This window comes from Trachemys scripta, chromosome 14, assembly GCF_013100865.1.
Source record: "Trachemys scripta elegans isolate TJP31775 chromosome 14, CAS_Tse_1.0, whole genome shotgun sequence".
NCBI lineage: Eukaryota > Metazoa > Chordata > Testudines > Emydidae > Trachemys > Trachemys scripta.
The window spans coordinates 38,127,845-38,153,176 of record NC_048311.1 but is presented as its reverse complement, the minus strand read 5'-3'; the positions used below and the strand labels follow the sequence as shown (position 1 = coordinate 38,153,176).

Here is a 25,332-nt window from a genome sequence, read left to right as displayed (position 1 = left end):
GGGGGGGGGGGGGGGGGGGGGGCTGGGGCGGGGCTCCTCCCATCCTCTTTTTTGCTTGCTGAAATACGGTAACCCTAATCATGTTACAGTGTGTTAGGATTGGTTAGGTAAATTTTAGTAGAATGATTGGTTAAGGTATATCTAAGAATATTACTATATAAATTAGGGGCAAACAGGAAGTAAGTTGGGATTCGAAAATAAGGAAAAAGGAACTTGGATTTAAGTTTGCTGGAAGTTCACCCCAATAAACATCAAATTGTTTGCACCTTCGGACTTCGGGTATTGTTGCTCTCTGTTCATGCGAGAAGGGCCAGGGAAGTGTGAGAGTGAAGGAATAAGCTCTCTAACAGGAACCTCACCAGTGTATCTTCCCTAGCTTCTCACTCCCCCAGCACAGACACAGCCCCAGACGTGATGGGAGCAAGAACATGTTTCTTTCATGTGGTTCCAGAACCGTTTTATCCCACCCACGCTGTCAAAACCCAACTGTGTTAGGACACAGATGGCCCTAGCTTTGTCAGCCAATTATAGTACCATGATGTGTACATCCTGGTGTTTAATACATGGTGTACATAAGCTGTAAGGCCACCCCACATCCTACTAATGTTATCTGGGCTAATGGCTGCCAGAGTTAATATGGGTGGAGCAGGGCTGCTGGATGGGTAAGAGCTGAAGGAGAAGGGAAGAATAGGACATGGGGAAAGAAAGAAGAGCAGGAGGCAGGTACCAGCTGTGGCTTTCTGTGCCACTGACGTGCAGGGATGTCAGGGTCCAGATTGTTTTGTGTGCAAGCAGGGTCTGAATGAGCTCTCCCCTGACAGCTAGCTGGGGAGGGGAAAAGGCTTCAGATACAGACTGTATTTACATGAACACACCGACTCTGCCTAGGTACCCAGCACAGGAACGTAGCTGAGGGGGAGCAGGGGGAGCGGCCACTCCCCCACTGAGCACATTCTCCAAAAGTGGCGCCTTAGTAGGAATTTATAATAAGGTAGAAAGGTCCGGGATATCCCCCCCCCCCCCCGCTCCCCTTTCCCCCCATGCAGAGTGCGGCACTGCTGATTGGCTGCCTGGGCCTGATTCAGCCGCTCCCCTTGGGCTTCCAGCAGCCAGACTCCCTCTCCCCTCCCCCGCCGCCTCAGGATGCTGCAGGGGAGGGGCTGTGTGCTGGCAGCATGTTTAACTTTGCTCCAGGGGCAGCCGGTGGTTTGAGCTGCATGGTGGTAAGGGAAGTCCTTGGGGGCAGTCAGGGAGCAGGGGGAGGGTTGGATGGTTCTGGGGCGGAGGGACTTTTTGGGAGCGGGGGTGTGGAGAGGGGCTGGGGCAGTCAGGGTGGAAGGGGGGTTAGATGGGAGGAAGTCTGGGCCTCTTTCCAACAGCAAAACACAAGCATATAAAAGCCAGCCTTCAGTGTGAAGTACTATCAGATGGCCTGGGCAGTCTGCACGGCACCCGGCCCGCTTGCCTGAACTGTATTATTAATGCATTTTATTTGGAAGATGCATCACAAGTGATTTAAAGGCCCCAAACACTGTTGAAAGAGCTGGGAAAGGTGCAAGCTTTCTCTGCTGGGCTTTTCATCTGGGTAATACAATGCAACCTGCTTGAGGCACCGCACAAGAGATATTTATTGAGGAAGTTCATGCATCTCACAGCTTAAGCTCTTCTAGGGTTACCATATTTCAGCAAGCAAAAAAGAGGACGGGAGGAGCCCCGCCCTAGCCCCGCCCCTGCCCCTCCCACTTCCCGCCTCCCCAGAACCCCCAACCCTCCCCCCGTTCCTTGTCCCCTGACTGCCCCCTCCTGGGACCCCTGCCCCTAACTGCCCCCCCAGGACTCCACTCCCTATCTAAGCCTCCCTGCCTCTTGTCCCCTGACTGCCCCAACCCTTATCCACACCCCCACACCCAGACAGACCCCTGGGACTCCCACACCCCATCCAACCACTCCCCACCCCCTGACAACCCCCTCCAGAACTCCCGACCCATCTAAACCCCTCTGCTCCCTGTCCCATTGACTGCTCCGATCCCTCTCTCCACCCCGGCCCCCTGCCAGCCCCCCCCCAGAACTCCCAACCCCCCCCTCGCTCCTTGTCCCCTGACTGCCCCCTCCTGGGACCCCTGCTCCTAACTGCCCTCCAGAACCCCACCCCCTACCTAAGCCTCCCTGTTACTTATCCCCTAATTGCCCCCTCCTAAGACCCCCCCTAACTGCCCCCCAGGACCCTACCCCCTACCTGTACCCTGACTGCCCAAAACCTTATCCACACCCTCCCCCAGAAAGTCCCCCCCGAACTCCCGACCCCCCCATCTCTTGACTGCCCCATCCAAAACCTCCCTGCCCCTTCACTGACCCCCTGGCCCCCTTGTTGTTGGCCTTCGCCTAATGTCTCTCTGAACTTGCTCAGGAACGGCCTGAGCCGTTCGTCCCAGCACGCTGGCTGGCAGGGGAGGAGGAGCGGGGGAGGAGCTCCAGACTGCCGGAGGCGATCTGCAAATGCAGGGAGGGAGTGAGCTCTCCTGCAGGGGGGAGGAGGGGCTCTCTGGCTGTCGGAGCCTCATGTAAGTGGCACCATCCGTCCAGCTGCCCTGTTAGCTGCACGCGCTCTGCATGGGGGGACGGGGAAGTCCGGACATTTACAAATTCCCCCCGGACGCTATTTTTAGCTCAAAAATCCGGACATGTCCGGGGGAATCCGGACGAATGGTAACCCTAAGCATGATTAGCTAACCAATTATATTCCACTACCTTAATTAGTTTACACCCAGCAAAATTAATTATACAGCAGACAGAAACAATTACAGAACCAGACAGAGACCATGCAAATAAACATACAAAACAATACAGAATTGAGGATTTCACAACTACATCTATACAGACATAAGGGTTTTCCAGCTGTGTCTATTTATAAGTGATCTTTCCTTTCTCTGGAGGTGATAGAAATATCAGAACAGGATTGTATTCCTAACAGCCCAATAGCACCTTATTTCCATGTAACTACTTTGAAATGTGAGGATGTGACCCTTCGCTTCCCAGTTTATGGCTGCCTCTGCTGCTTAGCCAAAGGACTCAGCCTAAGAACCAGGCCTCAGACTGTTACAGTAAAAAATGGCCCTTACACATACAGAAAGTGATTTTGATTCTTTCTTTTATACCTCTATAACCAGCTAAGTGATAAAAATACACCTAAATTCTTAAAGTATAGGCCTTTACAAAGAGGCCTAAATATCTATATCCTAACAGTTCCCTGCCCTCAGCCCGGGAGAGAGGGGAGGACATGGCCTGAATTCCCACCCCACAGGGACCAGACTCACTGACAATCTCCATTTCGCCTGAACTGTCCCAGATTTCTCCTCCAAGTCCCTTGTTCATTGAGCTGCTTCTCTGCCCCAAGAACTCCCAGGCCATGTCTACACGACACGTGTTTCACAGCTACAGCACTACAGCAAAGTACCAGAGTGACCTAAGTGTTACGTTAAGACCAGGCCCCTGCCTCTGTGCTCACTTACATGGCTAAGAAACAGTCAGGAAGTACAGGTATTTCTCCAGAAAAGCACCTGCCTTGTTCTCCAGGATCTCAGCTTTCACTTCACTTTACACTGAGTCTCCAGCTGTATTGGCTGTGAAGAAAACCTCAAAACTGAGACCCAGATGTAGGGGATGCAGAGAGCTGGGCACAGCAGCTCGGAGAGGTGTGAACGGCCCCATCGCCTCAGTGAGGGGTGAGCTCAGGTGCCCAGAATGACATTTAAATATCAACACTGTTAATTATTTTGTTCCCCATGTGAGAGCGGAGAGGGAGAATTACAGCTCAGCACCATTTATTGCCAGGAACGCCTCCTTCCGGTGCTAAAAGCGGGTGATGTTTGGGAGATGCCACCTCTTATTTCCCCCCGAGTAAAGAAGGGCGAGGCCCAGAGAGTCCAGCAGAGCCCAGGGGTATATTCTAGCCCCATGGGGGAGCCAGGCCTCAGGAGCCCCTTGGAGCCAATCAGCAACTCCATCCTGTTTTGAACATTGCACCATCTACTGTGAACAGATCCTGGTGTCTCCTTTTGTCCTGGTGTCCACTCACATGGGTGGAGCTTATTTTGTGGGTGGAGCTTCAAAGAACCCAGCGCCCTTTGCCCCTCCCCCAGTCAGTTCCTGGTTCACTTATGAAGCTGTTTTGCTGGATGCAAAGGCTGCTTTTCTGCCTCCTGTCTCTCACTAGCCCCTGCTGGCTCCCTCCCTCCCTCACTGCTTCCCTGCAGCAGCACCGCAGGGGTGTCACCGAGCAGCTCCCCATGAGCTCTCAGCAGCAGCTGCAGCAGCAGCCTGGGCCCTTGGGCAGAGCGGGGGAGAGAACTCCAGGGCCCAGAGAAAAGAAGGAGAGTGAAATGGGGAGATCTCTGGTGGGGGCTCAGGAGGGGGCTCTGGGGGGCTGCCATGGGTGTTGCACAGAGTGGGTCTGATGGGGCAGCAGCACGTTGCTGTGCTATGTGAAGGAATCACACGCTGTCAAAGGGGAAGAGAGCCCTGGGTTATTACAGCTCTGAACAGTTCTAATTATGGGTGGCACATTCCCCCAGACCGAGTGTGTTCCCTGTTCCTCACTGACCTCCAGCCACATCACAGCTTCACCCTGTACAGTTAATGGGACTGCGCTGGCTCAGGTGCTCAGCTGCTGCCTGAGGGAGGCCACATGGGAGCCTGGACAGACGAGAGCACAGTGGGGTCTTGTTCCTGGCCTGGGTCTGGGCACAGGGCAGCGAGGTGCTGTCCCAACCTCTTCACTCTCACTGGCCGGAGGGATCGTTCAGAACCTTCCCAGCTGTTTCCCCTCTGGCCTGTGCTCAGTGATGTGAAGCTTTGGCTCAAACACAGGCTCTGAGAAGCCCTGAGTGTCTGCAGGAAGCAGAGCCCCTGCTCTGAGACTGGCGTCTCTGCTCCCATGAGGCCTTGGGGCCGGCAGAGCCGAGTCTGCTGCTCGCTTCCAGGGTATTTACTGCTGGTGTATGAAATGCCAATATGGACAGTGCTGTCCACCCATCGGAGAGGCAGACTAATGGCTGTTTATCGCACACGATGCCCCTGCAGGGGAAACTCCAGGGAGCCCTGGGCCCTCTGAGGAAGGAGCTGGAAGAGGCCCTGGCTCTGACGTCTAAAGAGGAGGAGAAAACCACAGAGTGGCAGGTGGGTGTCTGGGTATATTCCTCCCTGAGCCCTTCCCCCTGCAGCTCCCAGGAATGACGGAGCCGTAAAGCTCCAGGATGAGGTTATGAACCTTCTCTGCTTGTTTGCTCCATTGCACAGGGTTGGTGCCGGCCATGGGCAGCGCATGCCTCCGGCATTGGGGGAGGCCGGGCATGAGTGCTGGAACCTCCCCGGTGCCTGGATCATCACTCTGCCCACTGCTTCACCCCCATTTCACCTGCTCTCCCCGAGGCCCCGCCCATGCGCCCCTCCTGCTCTGCCCCATTCCCCGCTCCCGCTCAGCCCCCTCACCGTTCACTGTTGCAGCTCGCTCCTCTCCCGCACTCCCTCCCCCAAGGCCCTCTCGCCTGCCGCTTGCTCCTTTCTGCCCCCTCCTGCCTTAAGGGCGGGTGATGGGGGAGGGGCGGAGAGGAGCAAGTGGCCGGGCCCCGCCACACAGCTGATGGGTGGCAAGCCGCGGGTGCTGCAGGCTTCAGGGGAAGAGCGGGAGCGAGGGCTGTGAGCAGAGCGCAGACAGCACTCCAAAGGCAGCAGGTCTGCAGCCTGCCTCCGAAGGGAGGGGAAGCTGCTGAAGCCCCTGGCCATGTTGGCATCTCAGGGAGAGTGAGAGGGACTTTCCCCAACATCACTGTGGCCCGAGTCACACGGAAGGGCAGGCTCCCCCCAGGGTCACCCAGCACCTCTGTGCTGAGCTGTAGGGGACCTAGAGAGGCCAGTGCAGAGCAGCCAGCCCCTCCCCCAGCCAGGATCAGCACCGGCTCAGCATCGTTCCCACAGCTCCTTTCAGGGAGCAGGTGGGGACACAGCTGGCATCAGCCAACCCGCTGCTCTATGAGCCTAGAGGGCTCCCTAAAGGCTGCGATCCCAGGGGCACTGGGCACATGGGCATGGGGCACTTGACCAGGGTGGGTGAGGCCAAAGCCAGCCCTGACAATGCCCTGGGCACCCAACACCCACATGAGCCCCAGGATGGCACCCAAAGGACTATTAGCACCAGCCCTAGGTCCTGAACTTTGCAGCCCTGGGAGCAGATAGTCAAAGAAGGAGCATCTCCAACATCCCGCTGCAATGGCTCCCCTGGGTGTCTGAGTGCCCAGCACTTGGCACCCAAATCCCCCAATGAATAGCCTGTGCAGCCCCAGGTAAATCTCTCCCATTCCCTCGATTTCTCCCCACTCCACTGTGTCCATCCCATGCCACCCGCAATAACATATTGCGGCTTTACAAAGCACCCTGGACAGCCCCGCGATGGAACTGGCCATATTAACAAACCCTTTATGGTACATTTCCCAAAGAAGTAAATATCCTTACAAACCTGATACTGATCTAATATCCCCTGATTCATGGACAGAGGCCCAGTCCATGTAACTCAACATCTGGCTCACGTTTTCTCTCTGCTTTTCCTATTTTTCTATCTCCAGAGGAAAGTGAAAAATAAGAGAGAGATGATTGCAGGTGAATTTAACAGACTGCACACACTGCTGAGAGCGGAGGAGCAGCTGCTTCTGCAGAGACTGGAGGAGGAGGAGAGGGAGACTCTGCAGAGACTAAGGGAAAATGTCACCAAACTCTCCCAGCAAAGCTCCTCTCTGCAGCAGCTGATCACAGAGATTGAGGGGAAGTGTCAGCAACCAGTTGTCGAGCTGCTAAAGGTGAGATGGCATCAAAATTCTCCACCCATCCAGAATTATAACTCAGATCCCTGGGTCTGGATCCCAACAATGAGAGTAAACGTGTTCTGTGGTTTACTGACAAACAGAACATCTGCCTAAGGGCTCCATCAGTTCCAAAATATCGCAGTTCATGTTAGAGGGGAATTCTCCTCATGGAGACCCAGGGAGGCCATGGGAGATTAAATGGATGATACAAAAATTATACGGAGCTAAACCCATCCCTGCTCTGACCCCAGAACATTGGACCCATCACATTTGATAAACACAGATACTGATGGGTTGTGTCCTCAGAAGGGAGAACCCTTTTAGCTAAATTCCTGTCTCACCTACATAAATGAAACAAGTGTTAATGCAAAATGGTGTATGAGATTTTACCACAAAACAGTGAAGCCTGGGAGGGTTGATCTATTTTCTAGATGAAAGTTTGATGCCCAGAGCGAGACTCCCTCAGTTTTATGCACATTGTGTTGATACAGAACATTGATTCTCTTTTTCCTTTCAGGATGTGAAAAGCACATTGAGCAGGTGTGTTTCCCACTTTCATTGCTCTTATATTCCTGGTGGTGGTTCTGGGATGATGTGTGTACAGAGCAGCTGAGTGATGATGGGATGTTTTCTTCATAGGAGTGAGAATGTGAAACTCCAGGAACCAGAAGCTGTTTCTACTGACCTGAAGAACGTGTATAAAATTTCCCTTGACATGAATGAAGTGCTGAATAAATTCGGAGGTGAGTGGAGTCTACTGGGACATTCAGCTGTATTGTGCCTGGGGATCTGGACAGAGCCTGGGACCCCAGGACACGCATGCACCCAGCTGACAGGCTTGGAGCTGTGTGGTAGCTAGAGGCTGGTACTTGCCCAGGTGTCTGACCAGGCCACATCACTCTGACATCCTGACCCCTCCATGGCTGAGTTAATGGGTGTCCCTGAGCCAGGTGCTGTGAGGCCTGGACTGGGCCCATTGTGCTGGGAGCAGCACAGACTGGTAACAGATGACATGTCTGTGCCTCTCTCCTTGGACATGTGAGGGCTGCATGGTGTGGCCACCGCTCAGCACTGCCCCAGCCCCCATTAGGCAAGGCTGCCGAACTTTCTGAGCTGGAGGAGGGGCTGGTCTGGCTGCTTCAGTGTGACCTGGGCCATGTGTTACTGGGTAACAAGCTGAATCCTACGGGCCCCTCGTCTGCTCTGAGTGCAGCCCAGTGGGAGTTTGGGACAGTGGTTTGCTGCTCATTGAGTGAGACTTACTCATGAGAGTGTGACCCTGTCACAGTGTTTGAGCATTGTTACCAGCTTTGCCCGTTGCTTTGGGGTACACTCATTTATTAGGGTTACTCTTCTGGGGGCAGGGGGTTCTGTACTTCTATCAATGTGCTGCTTGTGTCACTTGTGTTCTCATACAGAGCTCTATTTCTCCCTTCTACAAGTCCCCTCCCAATGGAGCTATCGTGCAGGACCTAGGTTCCCCAGGGCTCAGTTCTTCCAGCCCCAGAATCAGATGAACACACAGACATACGCATTACCAGAGCATGTCTGAGAGGACCGGGTTAATCAGCACTCCCAAGCTGACCCCTTATATGTCCCTGGACTCAGTAGGCTGGGTCGAGCAGCATTTCCAAGCTGTCACCCTCATATGCCATGGGCACCGCATGGAATAGAGTAACCCTGAGCAGGCTGGGTTGAGCAGCACTTTCAATTTGCCACACTCATATGTCCCAGGTTCAGCACGTCCCTACCCCCACTTTCACGTTACAGTCGTTCTGGTAGTAACCCACTTGATGAGCAAACCCCACAGGATTTTTAGGCGCTGCAGGGATCTTTTAGCTTAGGTACAAGGAACGTGCTACAGAGCAAATGAGGAAACCAAAAAACATCCATGGGGGGAGTGGGAGGAGGAGGGGGAAGGGGGAGAGAGAGAGAAGCAACCAGCTTAATCATGAAAGTTATTTATTTCCAGGTAATAACCATAGGGGAGCCAAACAAACAGTTATAATAAATCTAACTTAAACTTGATTATAAAAGTCAGGTTTACAAAACTATAACTGATCACACAAGTCAGGGTCAGAAGGCCAGGGCGGCTCCAGGCACCAGAGCAGCAAGCGCATGCCTGGGGCGGCAAGCCGCGGGGCGAGGCCTGCCAGTCGCCGTGAGGGTGGTAGTCAGGCAGCCTTCGGTGGCATGCCTGCGGGAGGTCCGGCAGTCCCGCGGCTTTGGCGGCAATTTGGCAGCGGGCACTCCGAAGGCGCAGGACCAGCAGATCACCCGCAGAAACACCACCGAATCCGCGGGACCAGCGGACTATCCTCAGGCGTGCCGAAGGCCGCCTGACTGCCATGCTTGGAGCGGCAGAAAACATAGATCCGCCCCTGCAGAAGGCTATACCTAAAGAGAGAGAGAGAGAGAGAGTGTGTGTATGTTCTCACCACTCCGTGACAGTTGAATCGATCGGGGGTCCCAGGAGATGGTGGTAGCTGAGGGTCTGGAGTGCTGGAGTCTGGCAGAGCCCCCAGCACGATCAGTCAGGAGAAGATGAAGTCCCAGTGGAACTGATGCAGATTTTGGATCAGGGATCAGAACACTTACTGAGTATGGATAGGGGTTTTTTGTAGGGAAACAATAATGGTTTGGGGAAGAGAACACTAGATTTGTTTATGGGTAAACTGATGGCTCAAGGGAGTATACTAAAGGTGTTTTGTTCAGGCTAGACCATGGGAGTTGGCTATGTGCAGTGTTCCTGCAAGGGAGCTCACAATGCAATTAGGAAGCTTCACTATTTTGGATACCAATAAAGGAATTATTACTAGAATTGGTCTGATAACCACTGAGCTTGGTGTGTGCATGCATAGGTTCACTAACATCTGGAGCAGAGATCCCCCATGATGCATTACTTCCCTGCTTTTCTGGTCCCAGAGTTCCCTGTGGTTCTTGCCTTGGAATCTCTGTTTTCCAGTCTGTATGGTAATGGAGATGCCTCCTTGTCCCATCTTTGATGCAAATGAGGCAAGGGGAGTTTCCTTAATCCTGTCACCCTTATCCCAGAGATTTAGGTATGTCCCCAATGACTTTTCATTGCTTTTTGTAAGTCTTTCTTCTGATCACTTTTGTTTCAAGCAGAGACTGGGGGGTGGGGGGAGGTCTTTTGTCAGTCAGACAGGCTGGATACTGCACCATGGTTCCCCAAGAACACAGAGCTGCTAGGTAACAATTGGAAAACCAAAATCTACTATAATCCATTTTTCCATGTTTCTGGTTTTCACCAAAATCAACAGGGTTCTGCACTGGAGCGGGATCAGCGTAGGGTGACCAGATGTCCCAATTTTATAGGGACAGTCCCGATTTTGGGGGCTTTTTCTTATATAGGCACCTATTACCCCCCCACCACCTGTCCTGATTTTTCACACTTATTATCTGGTCACCCTAGATCAGCGGTGTGGGCAGGAGTTTGGAAGGACTGGGGACAAGTGACCTGGCTAGGACGATGGCTGGATGGGGATGAGGGGCACCCTGACCCTAAACCCTAATCCTAACCCTGAGGTCACTGCCTCACCCTGTATCCTGAGATTTTAGTGCATATCAGGCTTTTATAGTTTTCCATTTTTCACCAAAATCCAGAAGTTTCTGCCCACTGATGCCTAAAACATACTCTGAAATGGAGTTGATGGAATGTGGTTGTCAAAACTTATCACATTGCGGACAGACAGACGGACAGATAGAAATGCCATTGAGTTAGGTGTGGGGCCTCACTTCCCTCAGCCAAAAATAATAGTTGATTTTCATAAAAACTTTAACCTCAAAATAGTTGTTTTCTTTGGGGATAATTATCTAAACAGGCCTTTAGTGTATGTTCACTAGGGCCCCAATTCAGCAGGGTAGTTAAACACACGTTGCACTTTAAGCCCACGAGTCAGTACATCCCTATTCAGTGTGTGCTTAAGTGTTTCACTGAATCGGGCTCTAAAACAGAAGCAGTAGTTGCTTCACAAGGAGCGAGAAGCCCCCTAGTGGCTGATGACAGACTAACCTGCCCCCAGGGAAAGTTTCCTCCTGACCCCCATCAGTTAGCAATTGGCTTGTGCCCTGAAGCAGGAGGGGGTTTCTCTGCCCTCTAGAATGCTTGCATTTTTTGAGAACTGTGATAAGTCTGGAGATTCACATTCCCATATCACTGCCTGGGACTTTTTGAATCCTTTGTCCGTTTGGGTTTTTTCTTTGCTTGTCTGTTTTTGTTTTAACCCTACCCAGTATAAATTTGTATGTTCTCATTGTCAATCTAAATATCTTTTGTTTTACTCCTGCTAAACTCATGCTCTCAATGCTATCTTGTGACAAGTTGTTCCGCAGACTAATTATGAATCCTATAAAACAGTATTTCATAGAATCATCCAATCATAGGACTGGAAGGGACCTTTGAGAGGTCATTTCCTCTGACAGTTTGAAATTTGCTGCTTTTCAGTTTTCCAGGACAATAATTTACACCTCACCCCACGATGACTTAGTTTCCTTAATAACCTTTTGTGAGGAACTTTGTTAAAGGCTCTTTGAAAGTCCACATCACTTATGCCAATGGGTTCTCCTTTGTGCACGATTTTACTGACCTACTTAAAGCAATGTAATAGATTAGTGGGACACAGGTTTCCTTTCCAGCTCTGCTAGTCAGACCTTATCCTATCATTCTCATAGAGCTGTTTTAGAATTCTCTTTTAGTTTCAACTAGTTTAGCAGGCACTGACGTAAGGCTCACTGGACTGTAGTTCTCAGGATTACTCCTACCAAAATTTTAAAGTTGGCTACAACATTCCCAACCCTCTGATTCTCCAGAAGTGTAGCTGATTTTAATGAGCGATGCATATTATTGTTAGCAGTTCAGCCATATCATGTGATGTCATTTGAGAGCTCCTGGGATTTGCCATCTTGCAGGGATCTAAGCTCTCTTGGTGGCTGCTGGCTCTTTAGTTTGTCAGTTTGTTCCAATATCTCCTCTTCACTCCTCGATCCCTGGTCTTTATTTCCTGAACAGAGCAGCTCCAGGGCAGGTCTCTCCCCAGCAACCTTTCTGGTGGAAACTGATGCAAAGAAACCAGTCAGTCTCTCAGCATTGTCCTTGCCCTCCCCAATTGCTCCCTTTCCCCCCTGCGGATCCAGGGGACCCATCGATTCTCTCACGGGCTTCCTGATTCTGCTGGACTGAAATAATTCCCTGGTATATGTTTTATATCACTGGCTGTTCACTCTGCTAATTCCATTTAGCCTCCTAATTCCCATCATGCACTTCACCCGATGTACTGCATGCTCCTTTCTGCAGGCTTCACAGGGTTAATATTTTCCATTTGCAGAGGGATCCCTGTTTAGCTCTAACAACCTCCTGCACCTGGCCAGGTGGGGTTACTGTATTTCTCCCCTTCCTGCTTCCTTTGTTGCTCAGGGGTGCAGGTGTCTGGCTGCTGCTGTAGCTTCCAGGCTGAGTCTAAGGATTGTAACTTCCCTGCTTTAAGGTCTTTTTGACTCGCTTCTCTTCTGCAAGATAATGTGATATTGACTCATTTCTCTTTGTTTTATTTTCAGACAAACTCCAGGCTGAGCTCAGTAAGTTCTATTCCCCCCTGTATCACCCTGTGTGACATTGTCTCCTGCTCAGCGTGTCTGTGTTCAGGGGCGTTCTCACTCCTCTGTCTGTGTTTGGTTGCAGGGTGGAGATGCGCCCAGTTCTATGCAGGTACTGTACATACCACTGATGTTTTATCCATAGTGAGGCCCCACCTCCCCCTGGGAGCTCTCTGCTCCTTTCCCTGCACAGAGCATTTTCCTATGACATTCAATAGGCTAGAAACAGCAATGTCACTGGGGTGGATGGAAAGGGGCAGACAAAACCCAGGTTTATTGCAGAGCAGGGACCTGCCCCCTTTGGGAAAGGGCTGATTAGTGATAAAATCCTGCCCCTTGGTGTCACCTTTCCCAGGTGGTACCTGGGCTCTGCAGGACGGACATTCTTATCTGGCCATAATTGAACTGAACTGCCAAGCTCTCTCTTCCCAGCAGCAGGATCAGATCAGGCTTTAGCCACAGTCTCCTTCTAGTGTAACAGGCCCAGACAGGAGCTGTTCAGTGTCCCCATGGAATTGGGGTGAGGAAGGCCCTGACCCCACTGCAAGAGCAGACACGTTTTTATAACCAGCTTGTGACACTCCCTTGACTCAGTTACAACAAACTGTGCCCAGCTCACACGGCAGCTTTTCGGCCTCACAGCCGTAGCTGAGCTGTGTCTGTGTGTTTGTACCTAGCATCCAGCCCAACCATGTGTGCCCCGGTGCATGCTGGGAGAGTCTGGGCAGGTCCAGCAGGGATCAGAGAGCCCAGGGGCCATGCACACACATTGCAGCACCACTGGCCAAGGGGTCCATGCACTCCGGGGTATCCTACCTCCCAGAGCAGTTACACAAACACCACTGGGGGTCCTGTTAGGGTCACCACCTCTGAGGTGCAAAAAAACCAGGAAATCTTCCTGTTCCACATAGACCACCTGTCTCCTCACCCCAGGCACTGTCTCCCCATCCCACCCCCGGGCACTGTGTCCCATCCCACCCCTGGGAGAGGGCACCAGCCCCCATGGGCTCCTGTTCCTGGAGCTGTGCCAGGCACAAACCTCGCCAAGCAGGACACGGTGCCAGATCAACTCCCCTCCCACCCCCTGGTAGTGACCCTCCACAGCCGGTACTTGTGCGGTGTACATGGGCCCTACTGGTCCCGAGCTCCCCATCTCACTTGGGGCTAATAATGTCCTGGCAGACTCACGATTTCCCAGGACAGCGACCTGAACAAAGGGATGATCCTGGGAAACCTGGACAGGTGGCACCCCAGGTCCTGTCCACACAGCACAGTAACCACCCAGCTGAGCTGGGTACAGGCAGCCAGACACGTGCCAACCCAGGCCCCTGGCAGGGACGCTGAGCTGCCAGGGTCACTAAGAGTGTTAACTCTGCCATGTGCCACACACCACGCTTAGACCCCCCAGGGCCCTCGGCCCAGCCCCTGAACAGCTGTAACCTAGACTCATGGCAATGCAGGGCTGGAAGGGACCTCGAGAGGTCACCTAATCCAGCCCCCCGTGCTGGGGCAGGGCCTAGACCCTCCCTGGCAGGGGTTTGTCCTGTTCTTACAAACCCCCAGTGACGGGGATCCCACAGCCTCCCTAGGAGCCTGGTCCAGAGCTTCACTGCCCTGAGAGTTAGAAAGTGTTTCCTCATCTCCAGCCTCAGTCTCCCTTGCTGTAGATTGCGTCCATTGCTCCTTGGGCAGGCCCTCGCCCTGCCCGCTGGGGGCCCTGGGGGTGTCACCAAGTGAGAGCATCGCTGGTATCACATTGCATGGAGAAGAGGAACCAGCTGGCTCAAGGGGACAATGATGGGAGTTGGGGCCTTTCACTCCCCAGTCACTGACCTCAGCCCAGGCTCGGAGTCTGGTTCCCAGCGCACAGGAGCTCACATCATAACTCTCATTAACGGCACCCTTACCAGCCACCTCCACAGGGAGGGCAAGGCCTGAAGGAGTCGCAGGGACGGTTCCTCCCCAGGGAGAGGCTCCAGCAGGTGTCAGGGCTGAGTCATGTTGGCAGGACAGTGCGGGGCTCCCATGGCCACTGTGATGTCCTCGTACCCTCGATACACAGAGCTCCAGCAGCCAGGGTGTAAAACCACACTCGTACCCCCAGCACTGAACTCACTGACACTGCCCCAAAGGGTTGCGGGGGTGAGTAAAGGGCACTGGAAGAGGGAGGCCAGTGGGGCATGGCCCCAACACTTTTTATTGGTTGTAAGGGCAAGCAATGGGTGGGGAGGGGGCAGAGAGGAGCGACCGGGGGTCAGGGTCTTGGTGAGGGGAAGAGGCAGTGTGAAGGCCGGGGCTCGGGGAGAAGGGGTGATGTGAGGATGGGAGTTCGGGGAGAAGGGAAGGTGCAGGGGCAGGAGCTTAGGGAGAAGGGCTGGCACGACTGGGTGACCCCTCTACTTTTAGGGAGCTTCCATCACTCCTGGGGAGTACCATCCTGGATCCTGATCCACGGGCACATCTGTGTATTTGCCGGGTGCACAGAGCTTTCTGGGTGGAGACACTTTCACGCTCACCCAGGAACCGGTGCTGGGAGGCCCCACTACCCAGGAGGCTGAGGGCTCTCACTCCCCTGCCCTGGAGGTGAAAGGAGAGGCCCTGGGGCTGCTGTTCCCCGTCCCAGGAAGAGGGTGAAGGGGACGTGGACACAGACAATGTCCCTGTGTGCGCTGTGAGGGGCAGATCTGGCTCCACCCTGGGCTTCAGAGCCTGAGCTCCAGCCAGAACCTGAACGTCTACGCGGCTATTTTTAATTCCAAAGAGGGAGCCCCGTAAGCCTGAATCTGTCCACCCCATTCCGAGTCTCACTTCTGCAAGCTGTGCAAATGAACCCAAAGTGTCTCCAGAGTCTGGGTGTGAAAGTTCCCAGCATGTCTGACCCAGGGCTGGTTAATGAGAGCGAGGGGGGGTGGGTGGCGCAGGTGTTAAATGGAGACACTTGAGCCCCTGGGGCTCTGAGATGGTCTCTGTGACCATTATCCACCATGGGACAATCGCTCTGGGCAGAGAGTTCAGGCTGGAGCCGAGTCTCCATTTTCAGCCTGATTTGAGGGGGTGAGATCAGGGCCTCAGGGGGCATTTGTCTGCCAAGAGCAAATTTAACAGCAGCTCTGGAGTGTTTCATAGCTGATGTCCTGAACCTGCCCATCCATACCTGTGCATTTCTGGCGTGTTGACAGTCACTCACTGCAGGTGACTGGGATTTGGGCTCCTAAGTTGCTCAGACAGGTTTGCAGTGGAGCTGGGTGAAATGTTTTGGACAAATAGTTTATTTGCTGCAAAATTATATTTCGAGTCAACAGAAACTATTCGCGTTTGCTGTCAAGTTTCAATGAACAGAAAAAGGTGCTGCTTCTTCCCTTCTAGCCTTTAGCCCAGTGGCTGGGCCCTCACCTTGGAACCCCAGGTTCAATCCCCCCGGGTGATGTCATGAGGGCTCAAACCGCTGGGCTCCAGGTGTCTGATGATGTCCCCCTGTGTCTAAACACTGCCATGGGCACTGGGCCAGAGCGTGGGAGTGAGAATGACTCTGCAGCCCAGTGGGTCGGCCCCCACCTGGGAGCCCAGAGTCCAGCTCCCCTGCTCCAGTGACCCTGTAATTATTGATCCATAACCCCAGTGAGGGGAGGGGTTACGGCCCCTGGCACACCAGTGTCTGAGGCCATTTCTGCCAGGGTTTCCTTGCACCGATGTAGCTGCACTGGTGCAACCCCCTATTACAGACGAGCTGTGCGGGTGTGAACTGGGACTGGTCCCCGGTGCAACTTCTCCCAGATGGAGGTGTCAGTAAGTGGGGAAATGCCCCCTCCCCTCCCCACTGCCCTGGCCTCATTAGAAACAGCCCATTAGTGCGCATTTATACCCCCTCAGAATCTTCCACTGTACTGCCCCCCAAGTGAGCGCAATCCAGACAACTGCCCCCGTGTGGGTGGGGCTGGGCCGGGCGAGGGGAGGGGCTGGCTGTGGTCTTTGCCTGGCTGGAAGATGGGGCCCGCCAGCATGGAGAGTCCCAGCAGTTCCCCCTGGGGCAGGGCTGCACCCCCAGTGTGTGTGGGGACAGCACCAACCACACGTGACACCAAAGCAAGAGAGATTCCCTGGGGTCTACCCCCCCTCACCCCTCTCTGGCTCCTGCCCCTCCCTTACCTGGACCCTGGGTCTATTCTGACCCCTCACCCACATCCCTCCCTTTCTTCTCCCCCGATTTCTGCTCTCCTGGGCCCCTGCCCCTCTGCCCCCACTTTGCCTCCCAGGCACATGCCCCTGCCCTCCACCCAACTCTGCCCCGCTGGAACTCACCCCTTCCTTCTCCCCCTGCCCTCCTGGCACCTGTCCCCTCCCACAAACATCCTCTTCACCCTGGAGCCCACCCATCACTTCACACTCCTGCTATGTCCTGGTATCCACTTCTCCCCTTTCCCTTATCTGCTGCCATGTCTCTCACTCCCCTCTGCCCCCTGATGGCCACCCCACCCCCCTCACCATCCTTTGCTGTCCTGGCTTCCACCCTTCTTACTCCCCTCAGCCCTCCTAGCACCTGTCCCTCTCCCCACCCTCTCTGACCTCTGGCACCCACCCCTTCCCTCACCCCCCCTTGCCCACCCCTCCTCTAGCCGCACTCTGACCCCCTGGCACCTGCCTCTCCCCAATCCCTTCTCCTAACACCTCCCTCTACCCACCTGCCCTGCCTCTCACCCCTCTCTGCCCCCTGATACTTGTTCCTCCCCTCCTCTGCCTTCCCTGTGAGCCCTTCTGCTCAACCCCCTTAATCCCACTGGCACCTGCCAAGTGTGAGCATCGCTGTTATTGCACTGAATGGCTGGTGTTGCTGGGCTGGCTCAGGGGGGCAGTGAGGGCAGCTGGGCAGGGCCGGCTCCAGGCATCAGCGTAGCAAGCTGGTGCTTGGGGCGGCACATGGAAGGGAGCGGCACGTCCAGCTCTTTGGCGGCAATTCAGCGGGGGGTCCCTCACTCCCTCTCAGGCTGTGTCTGCCGGGGTTTCCTTGCACCGATGTAGCTGCACTGGTGCAAACCCCTAGTGCAGACGTGCTGTGCGGGTGTGAACTGGGACTGGCCCCTGGTGCAGCTTCTCCCAGATGGAGGGGGCAGGAAGTGGGGAAATGCCCCCTCCCCACTGCCCTGGCCTCATTACCAACAGCCCATTAGTGCGCATTTATACCCCCCCCCAGAATCTTCCACTGTACTGCCCCCCAAGTGAGCCCAACCCAGACCACTGCCCCCGTGGGGGTGGGGCTGGGCCCGGCGAGGGGAGGGGCTGGCTGTGGGGTTTTCCTGGCTGGAAGGTGGTGCACATGGGGCCCGCCAGCATGGAGAGTCCCAGCTGCTCCCCCTGGGGCAGGGCTGCACCCCCAGTGTGTGTGGGAACAGCACTGACCTGCTCTGAGCGAGAAACCAACCACACATGGCCCAAAAGCAACAGAGATTCCATGGGGCCTGCCTCTCCATCACCCCTCTCTGGCTCTTGCCCCTCACTTATCCTTCCCTCACCCCTGAGAGGGACCCTGCATCTACTCTGACCCCTCACCAACATCCCTCCCTTTCTTCTCACTCCCTTTCTGCTCCCTTGGGCCCCTGCCCCTCTACTCCCACTTTGCCTCCTTGGCACGTGCCCCTACCCTCCACCCATCTCTGCCCCTCTGGAACTCGCCCCTCCCTTCTCCCCCTGCCCTACTGGCACCTTCCCCTCTCCCCCAAACATCCTCTGCATCCCGGAGCCCACCCATCACTTCACACCCCTGCTATGTCCTGGCATCCACCTCTCCCCTTTCCCTCCTCTGTGCCATGTCTCCCACCTCATCTGCTTCCCTGGTGCCTACCACTGCCATCACCCCCCCCTACCCTCTGATGGCCACCGCACCCCTCACCCTCCTCTGGTGTCCTGGCTTTCGCCCTTCTTACTCCCCTCAGCCCTCCTGACACCTGCCCCTCTTGCCACCCTCTCTGACCCCTGGCACCCACCCCTTCCCTCACCCCCCTGTGCCCACCCCTCCTCTAGCCCCACTCTGACCCCCTGGCACCTGCCTCTCCCCAATCCCCTCTCCTAACACCTCCCTCTACTCACCTGCCCTGCCTCTCTGCTCACCCATCTCTGCCCCCTGGTGCTTCTCCCTCCCTGTGTCTGCCCTTCTGCTCAACCCCCTCAATCCCTCGGCACCTGCCCTTCCCCTTACCCCCGTACCCTTCTGCTGCCTACCCCTTTCTTCCCTCCCCCTGCCCCCCAACACCTGACAGTCCCCTTGTCCCTTTCCTTCCTGTTGCCCACCCCCTCACCACCCTCTGCCCCACTGACCCCGCTCTCCTCTCGCCCCTCTGCCACCATCACCCATGCCACCTTCTCTTTATTTCTCACCTCTGCCTCTCTCCTCGCCCTCTGGCTCTGTGACACCTGCACCCCTCACCACCCCTCCAGTCCCCTGGTGCCAGCTCCTCCTCTGCCCCAAGTCCCAGCTCTACCCTTGCCCCATCTGCCTCCCTGGTGCCTGCTGTTTCCTTTGCCCGCTCTGCCTGCCTGGTGCAAGTCCCTCCCTCACCCCCCTTTGGGACCTGTGGTCTCAGCCCTTCCCCTCACCTCAGCACTGCCTCACCCCTCACCTCTCCCTCTCCTAACATCTGGGTCCCACCCCTCCCTTCATCTTCCCTCTGCCATCCTGGTGCCCACATTTCCCTTCACACCCCTCTGCCCCTTAGGTCCCACCTTCTCCACACCCCTCTCTCTGCCCCCCTTCTGCTCACCTGCTCCTTCAACCCCCATTCGGCCCATCTGCTCCCTCACCCCCCAATCTGCCACTCTGGCACCAGTGCCTGCCCATTTGCTCCCCCCCATATTTCCACCTGCCCCACTCCTCATCATCTCACCCCCTGGAATCCACCGTCCCCTTGATTACCCCTGCCCCATTGGAGCTTCCCCATTCCCTCAAACCCCCTGTGCCTCCTGGTGCCCGCCCCTTCCCTTGCTTCCCTGTGCCCCCTGGGGTCCGTCCCCTTCTTCTGCCCTCATGCCCACCCCTCCCCTCACCCCCTGCAGCCCTCAGGAACCTGCCCCTCCATTCACCCCCCTCTGTCCTGCTGGTGCCCATCCCTTCCCATGTCCCCCCCATTGCCTTTGTGCCTGCCCCTCCCCTATGTCCCTCCCTCCACCCCCTCTGCTCCTGTCACCTCCCCCTCCCCTTTCCTCTCCCAGCATCTACTTGTCCCCTCCCCTCCCCCGCCTCCAGTGACAGCTTCTCACCCTCGCCCCCACCCGCTCCTCCTGCCCTTTCCCCCCATTGTCTCCTCACAGTTAGACGGGCCCTGATTCCCCTCAGGCAACAACCCCCCGTTCCCCCCCCCAGCGATTAAGTGGGGTGCAGGTTAATTTCCCTTTGATCTCAGTGACCAGCCCCTGCCCCCGGCCCTGACTCTGTGACTCTCTCCCCAGTGGACGTGACTCTGGATCCAGACACGGCTTATCCCAAACTCGTCCTGTCTGAGGATCGGAAACGTGTGAGACTTGGAGACAAACGCCAGGATCTGCCCAACAACCCTGAGAGATTTGATCCTTGTGTCTGTGTCCTGGGCACTGAGGGGTTTGCGGGTGGGAGGCGTTACTGGGAGGTGGAGGTGGGAGACAAGACAAGATGGACTCTGGGGGTTTGTAGGGAATCTGTGGAAAGAAAGGGGAATGTCACATACACACCTGAGGATGGATACTGGGTCGTGCGGCTGAGGGATGGGGGATACAAGGCCTGCACCTCCTCCCCGACCCCCCTCCCCATGAGCGTCAGGCCCAGCCGGGTGGGGATTTTCCTGGACTATGAGGTGGGCGAGGTCTCATTTTACAATGTGACTGACAGGTCCCATCTCTTCACTTTCACTGGCACCTTCTCCGGGACGCTCCGCCCTTATTTCAATCCCTCTCGCAACGCTGGGGGTGAAAACGCGACTCCCCTGGTAATCTGCCCGGTCCCAGCTGAGGCCGGAGGGAATCTCTGTCCCTGACAGTGACCCCGCGGCACAGACTGTCCCCTCCCAGCGCTGCTGCTCTTCCCGTCCCCAGTGGTGGGGGCCAGTGACTGCAGCAACTGGACTTTTTGTGCTGACCGGACGCTGCCAGTTTCCCTGTTCAACTGGAGATTCCAGTCGAAAACCGGACACCTGGGAACCCCCAACCCTCACCTTTCCCCATCTCCGGCCCCAGGGGTAGCGGATGGGGGTGGATGGGGACATTTACCCCTGTCAGAATTTTCTACCCCTGTGAAATCTCAATGTAAAATATGAAAGAAAAAATATCATTTTACTTTAGAAATTATTTTTGTACCAAGGTGTAAATACAATAATATTTTAATTTACATTTCAACAGTATTTAAAAAACAATCTTATAGATCTATTTGTAGAAATGGAATTATTTACATTAATTTTTATTTTTCCCTCAAATCTATAGTGAAGTTTAACATCTCTAAATAACGTCATTTGCATTTCAACTGTGGAATTTCAAGAAATCCAAAATATTTATCTTAACGAAATAAACTATTAAATTGTCAGACTGGGTTGTTCAGTTACAATGTACGTGTGTCATAAACACAACTACACACATGTGCAGCTGCTCTCTGTTCTCTCTCCCTCTCTCTTTATTGTCTTGTCTGGTTCTCTCTGGAAGGCAGGGCACATATGCTCACCTCCTGCACTACACCTTTTAAAATTAATAGTTGAAAAAATGATGGAATTAATTAAACAATATATTTAAATTAACTCACAGAAGATTATATAATATTCTTTGAACTCCTGTCAGCATTAATTCATGTGATTTTTAACTTTCTAGCTACATATAATTGGTAATCAAGATATGACCCTTCCTTTCTTTTACTCACATCAATTAACAAAACAGGGTCCCCAACCTCAAATGCTCTCTTCCTATTGATAGAAATCTCTTCTACAATCTCCATTTTTTAGTTTATTTTTCTTTAGAAATATTATTTGCAGGCAATGTACTGTCACTGTGCACTATTGATTTTAATGTACTGCCGGGCTCTTCACGTTCTTGGTTATAAGGACATAACAAATGTAGTTTGGTAAAGAAATAGTGAAGGGGTTGTATTCCTTTACTGAATCATCACAAATTAACTTAATTGTGTTAAAGACACGGGCACTTAATGACTCATAATATGAAATTTGGTGAAGCTTTTTGGCAAAGCTTTCTTCTAGGCCATAAATCAGTTGAAAGGCTGATATTTTTATTGTCGTGTGAGGTTTAGAGCACAAAGAAAATGAAGTTGCTCCAGGAAATTCATCACAATTCCTCTGGGTTCTGTCCACCACTTTCTGCAATGCTCTGTAAAAATAGTGACCGATTGGTCTAATTCCTTGAAATGAGTGATTGAGCCTAATTTCTTGAAGATCTAGCTGAGCAGAGTCTGAGGGGAGGCACATCACATGGCATTGCTAGGACTACTTTTTGTTTTAAACGTGATGCGTTATGAACATTTTCAATGTAATAATTCAGTTTTGAAGATTTATTCACAATATACCATCCTTGGCAGAGTGCCCTAAACTTACTTTGATTATTTGAAAATAAATACCCTAAAATTATCTTTTGATAGATTCATTTGTGCTTTTTATCCAGTCTGCTGGTGTCTATGTGGAATGGGCTCCTGAAGCTATGTGTTCTTCCTAGTTTTTAACACAGGGAAATTTTAATCTAAAAATAGATAATTTCCCCCTAAAATTTCCTTCAGAAATATCTACGTTCCTTTCCCTATTTCTCACTGAATTATGTGTAATTACCGTGCTTTCTTATCCAATCTTATTGTGTTATTACATGGGGAAATATGTTGGCATATAGGTTAATATACAACATGGTTTTTACTATCTGACAAGACATAAAAATGTGTTGTCACTCACAATTTACAGCACGAAGTGTCATGAAGAGATTGCAGGCAATGTTCATTTTTAAATTTCTAACTATGAATGGGCTCCCCCATCAGTTCCTGCAACCCCTGGCTGGCAGAGCTCTGTGTGAATGAAGCAGCAGGCAGTCTGCCAGGGAACCGCCACCAAGTATCTTTATGACTTTTTATGATGCATCACAACAGAGCAGCAGTTACGAGGAGCCCCCTTCCTGCTCCCTGGTTCAGACTTTTATACTGCTGCTTTCTTCTCAACACTGAGCTAGTGACCTCATCAGGCTCCCTACAGGTGCCAGTGATCCCCTCTGCCCTTCCAAACCCAAACTACTCAGTCCCTCCTCCTCTAACTGCACCCCGTGCCCTGGGTGTTCTCAGTGGCCAGGGTGCTGGCTTCCAAAGGGCTCTGTTTGTAGCTGCTAACAGCCCCCGTCACACAGCCATGATTGTGTAATTGACCCTTTAGTGAAAATAACACTAAATGTAAACTGTTACCTCATTATTCAATTCAGAAGCTAGATCTGCCAGTGTCTGCTCTGGACAACCATGTTGATATATAATTGTACATGTCGTCTTCTCCACCTCATGTGCTGTCACAGTTCTAAGTGGAAATTCTTCTATCGCTTTTGAAAAATCATCTGTAGCTGTCAGTACATACTGGTATCGCTTCTGTGGTACTGGATAGAGTCCGATTCAATCTGCTCCCAGCAATTCCCAGGGATTAACAACCTATGTTCAAGAACACAGGCTAGAGTTCTCATTTGGATCTTCCCTATGACATTTTTGTTATAATCCCATATATAGTATGCAAAGTAAACATTTTAATGTGGTTTCTATAATAGTTGATGTCTCCACACAGTCAGAATCTAACTTTTGGTGTTTTTCAGAAGTAAATAAATACAGGCCAAACTTCTGCTACTGAAAACTTGCATAAATACACTGTGCAGGGGCCATGAGTTATATGGGCCCGTGGTGCCTGTGCTCCAGCAATACTCAAGGCCCGGGGGCACAACTCCACCAATGTTTGAGGCCGGGTCTCTCCCACAGCCCCACCTGCCATCGCCATGCAGCTCCCCTGGAGCATCGCTACCTACGCCCTGTGCAGCGTATGGCTGCCCTGCTGCTCCGTGCTGCGCTACCTCACAAGAAAGGGACCGGTGCTGGTGGCAGGCTGAGGCAGCTACTGTGCCTGCAGAGGGAGGAGGAGAGGAGATGCACATGTTATGGCAGTTCCCCCCTCCCCCCAGCACCCACAGGGAGACAACTCTGACTCCGAGGGGGCTTCCGGGAGTCTGGACCTGAGCAGCTGGGGCTTGGGTGAGTGTCAGATTCATGACACCCTGCCCTCTGCCCGCAGTGACCACTCCTGCCCCAGGCTTGGCAGCCCCATCCCCACCCCATGAGGCTACGATGAGGGGCGCACCCACCCCAAGGGAGGCGAGGGGGCTTCCTGGACCTGAGCAGCTGGGGCTTGGGTGAGTGTCGTGACACCCTGTCCCCCCTCTCCCCACAGTCACCATTCCTGCCCCAGTCTGGGCAAGGGGCAGCCCCATCCCCCACTGAACAACGATGAAAAGTGTTTGCTCCCTCCTGAAGAACATCGCAAAAGAAGGGGCTACATTTTGTTTTAGTTTTAGAAAGTATTTGCTTTTGAGGGTTATTGATCTAAGAGTGTTGGGTTGTTTCCGTATTCAAAAGAGTATTAATCAAGTTGATATTCTTAGTTAAATAAATTTTTCTGACGATAGTGCTATTGTGCAATAGAGGGAAACTGTTAAGCACTTACTGTTTCCAGTCCATTTTTACATTATTTTAAAAAATATAGATCAGCTTACAAGGCAGGTGTGTGTGTGTGGGCTGGGGAGATGGCAGGACATGGACCCATTCTGGGCACCACCAAAAATTATACAAAGCTGCTGCCCCTGACGCTGTGCCAGCACAACGGGCAATAGAAGTCGTTGCTGCACTATGTCATCCATTAGTTCACAGGGGCACTTGTTATAGCTGATTACAGGCTTTATTGTGCAGCAATAATAAATACAGATAATGATAAACAATGAGCTTGGCCAATGTTTAAAAACACTTCAGATGTATTTAACATGGGGAAAGATGCAAAGTGTTTGGTTTAATGGGGAGCCATCCGCTCAGGTCCACTTCATTGCAGGGGTTGTAAAGTTAAGTCCAATCCAAGCAGGACATTTGCCTTGCGTGAAATCCTGTATGAACCCCCTCCTGGGGTGTCCTCATTTCTGTCCCCACCAACTGTGTCTGAGGAAGGGGGAGGACAGTGTTAATGTGGCTGCATCCTCCACACTTTCCAGAGTCCCCCATCCCAGCTGGTGGGGGGGAGGGGGCTGCATGAGGGGATTTGCCCATCCCAGCTGTGGAGGGACCCATCCAGACATGCAGGACTGCGGTCAGAGATATGACTGAGAACAGGAGGTCTCATGGGGAGTGTGAGATGTGTATTGAGAATTGGTCCTAGAGTCAGTATTTTCTGTGGCCACCATCAGGGGTGGGTGGGGGCGGGGGGGCGGAGGGTTTCTAATTGTTCCTGGTGCTGTACATAAAGAATTTAGGGGCAAAAGCAGCGGGGGGATGGGGAGAAATTAACAAAAGGGAAAGTGAGGCTGAGTCTCCGGGGAAACATCCTGGCAATGAGAACTGTGGGGCTGGGGAACCATTCCCCCGGGGCCAGTGCTGAGCACCCCATTATTCCATGTTGCCTCTGGGAACCCTGCATCACCAAGCCCCCCAAGACCTCACAGTGCCTATGAGCAGAAACAGCCCCGCAGCCACCTCTGTGCCCTGCTCTGGGCCTCTCCCTGTGCTGCCTGCAGGCTAAGTGAGGCACAGACATCGGTAGCAGCCTGGTGTATTGCAGCCTCCAGGATTCCCCAGTGGCAGCAGGTGGTGCTGCCCCCTACAGTGTGTCAGCTGCACTGCACAGCAGTTACATTCCTG

The 25,332-nt window shown here is 53.3% G+C and overlaps 1 protein-coding gene across 2 annotated transcripts in view; it reads left to right on the top strand.

Annotated features, from left to right (window-relative positions):
* LOC117886940 (E3 ubiquitin-protein ligase TRIM39-like) overlaps positions 1 to 20,987 on the top strand; it is a 33,010-nt gene extending 12,023 nt beyond the window's left edge. The window contains exons 2-8 of one of the 2 annotated variants that reach the window (XM_034789108.1): positions 5,080 to 5,175; positions 6,618 to 6,848; positions 7,372 to 7,394; positions 7,494 to 7,597; positions 12,432 to 12,452; positions 12,556 to 12,582; positions 19,908 to 20,987. In XM_034789108.1, the coding sequence (XP_034644999.1) occupies positions 5,080 to 5,175; positions 6,618 to 6,848; positions 7,372 to 7,394; positions 7,494 to 7,597; positions 12,432 to 12,452; positions 12,556 to 12,582; positions 19,908 to 20,467 (1,062 nt within the window). In that variant the 3' untranslated portion in view covers positions 20,468 to 20,987. The remainder of the gene's footprint in view (positions 1 to 5,079; positions 5,176 to 6,617; positions 6,849 to 7,371; positions 7,395 to 7,493; positions 7,598 to 12,431; positions 12,453 to 12,555; positions 12,583 to 19,907) is intronic. The other variant, XM_034789109.1, reaches the window with a different exon arrangement.
* Positions 20,988 to 25,332: the final 4,345 nt, after the last annotated feature.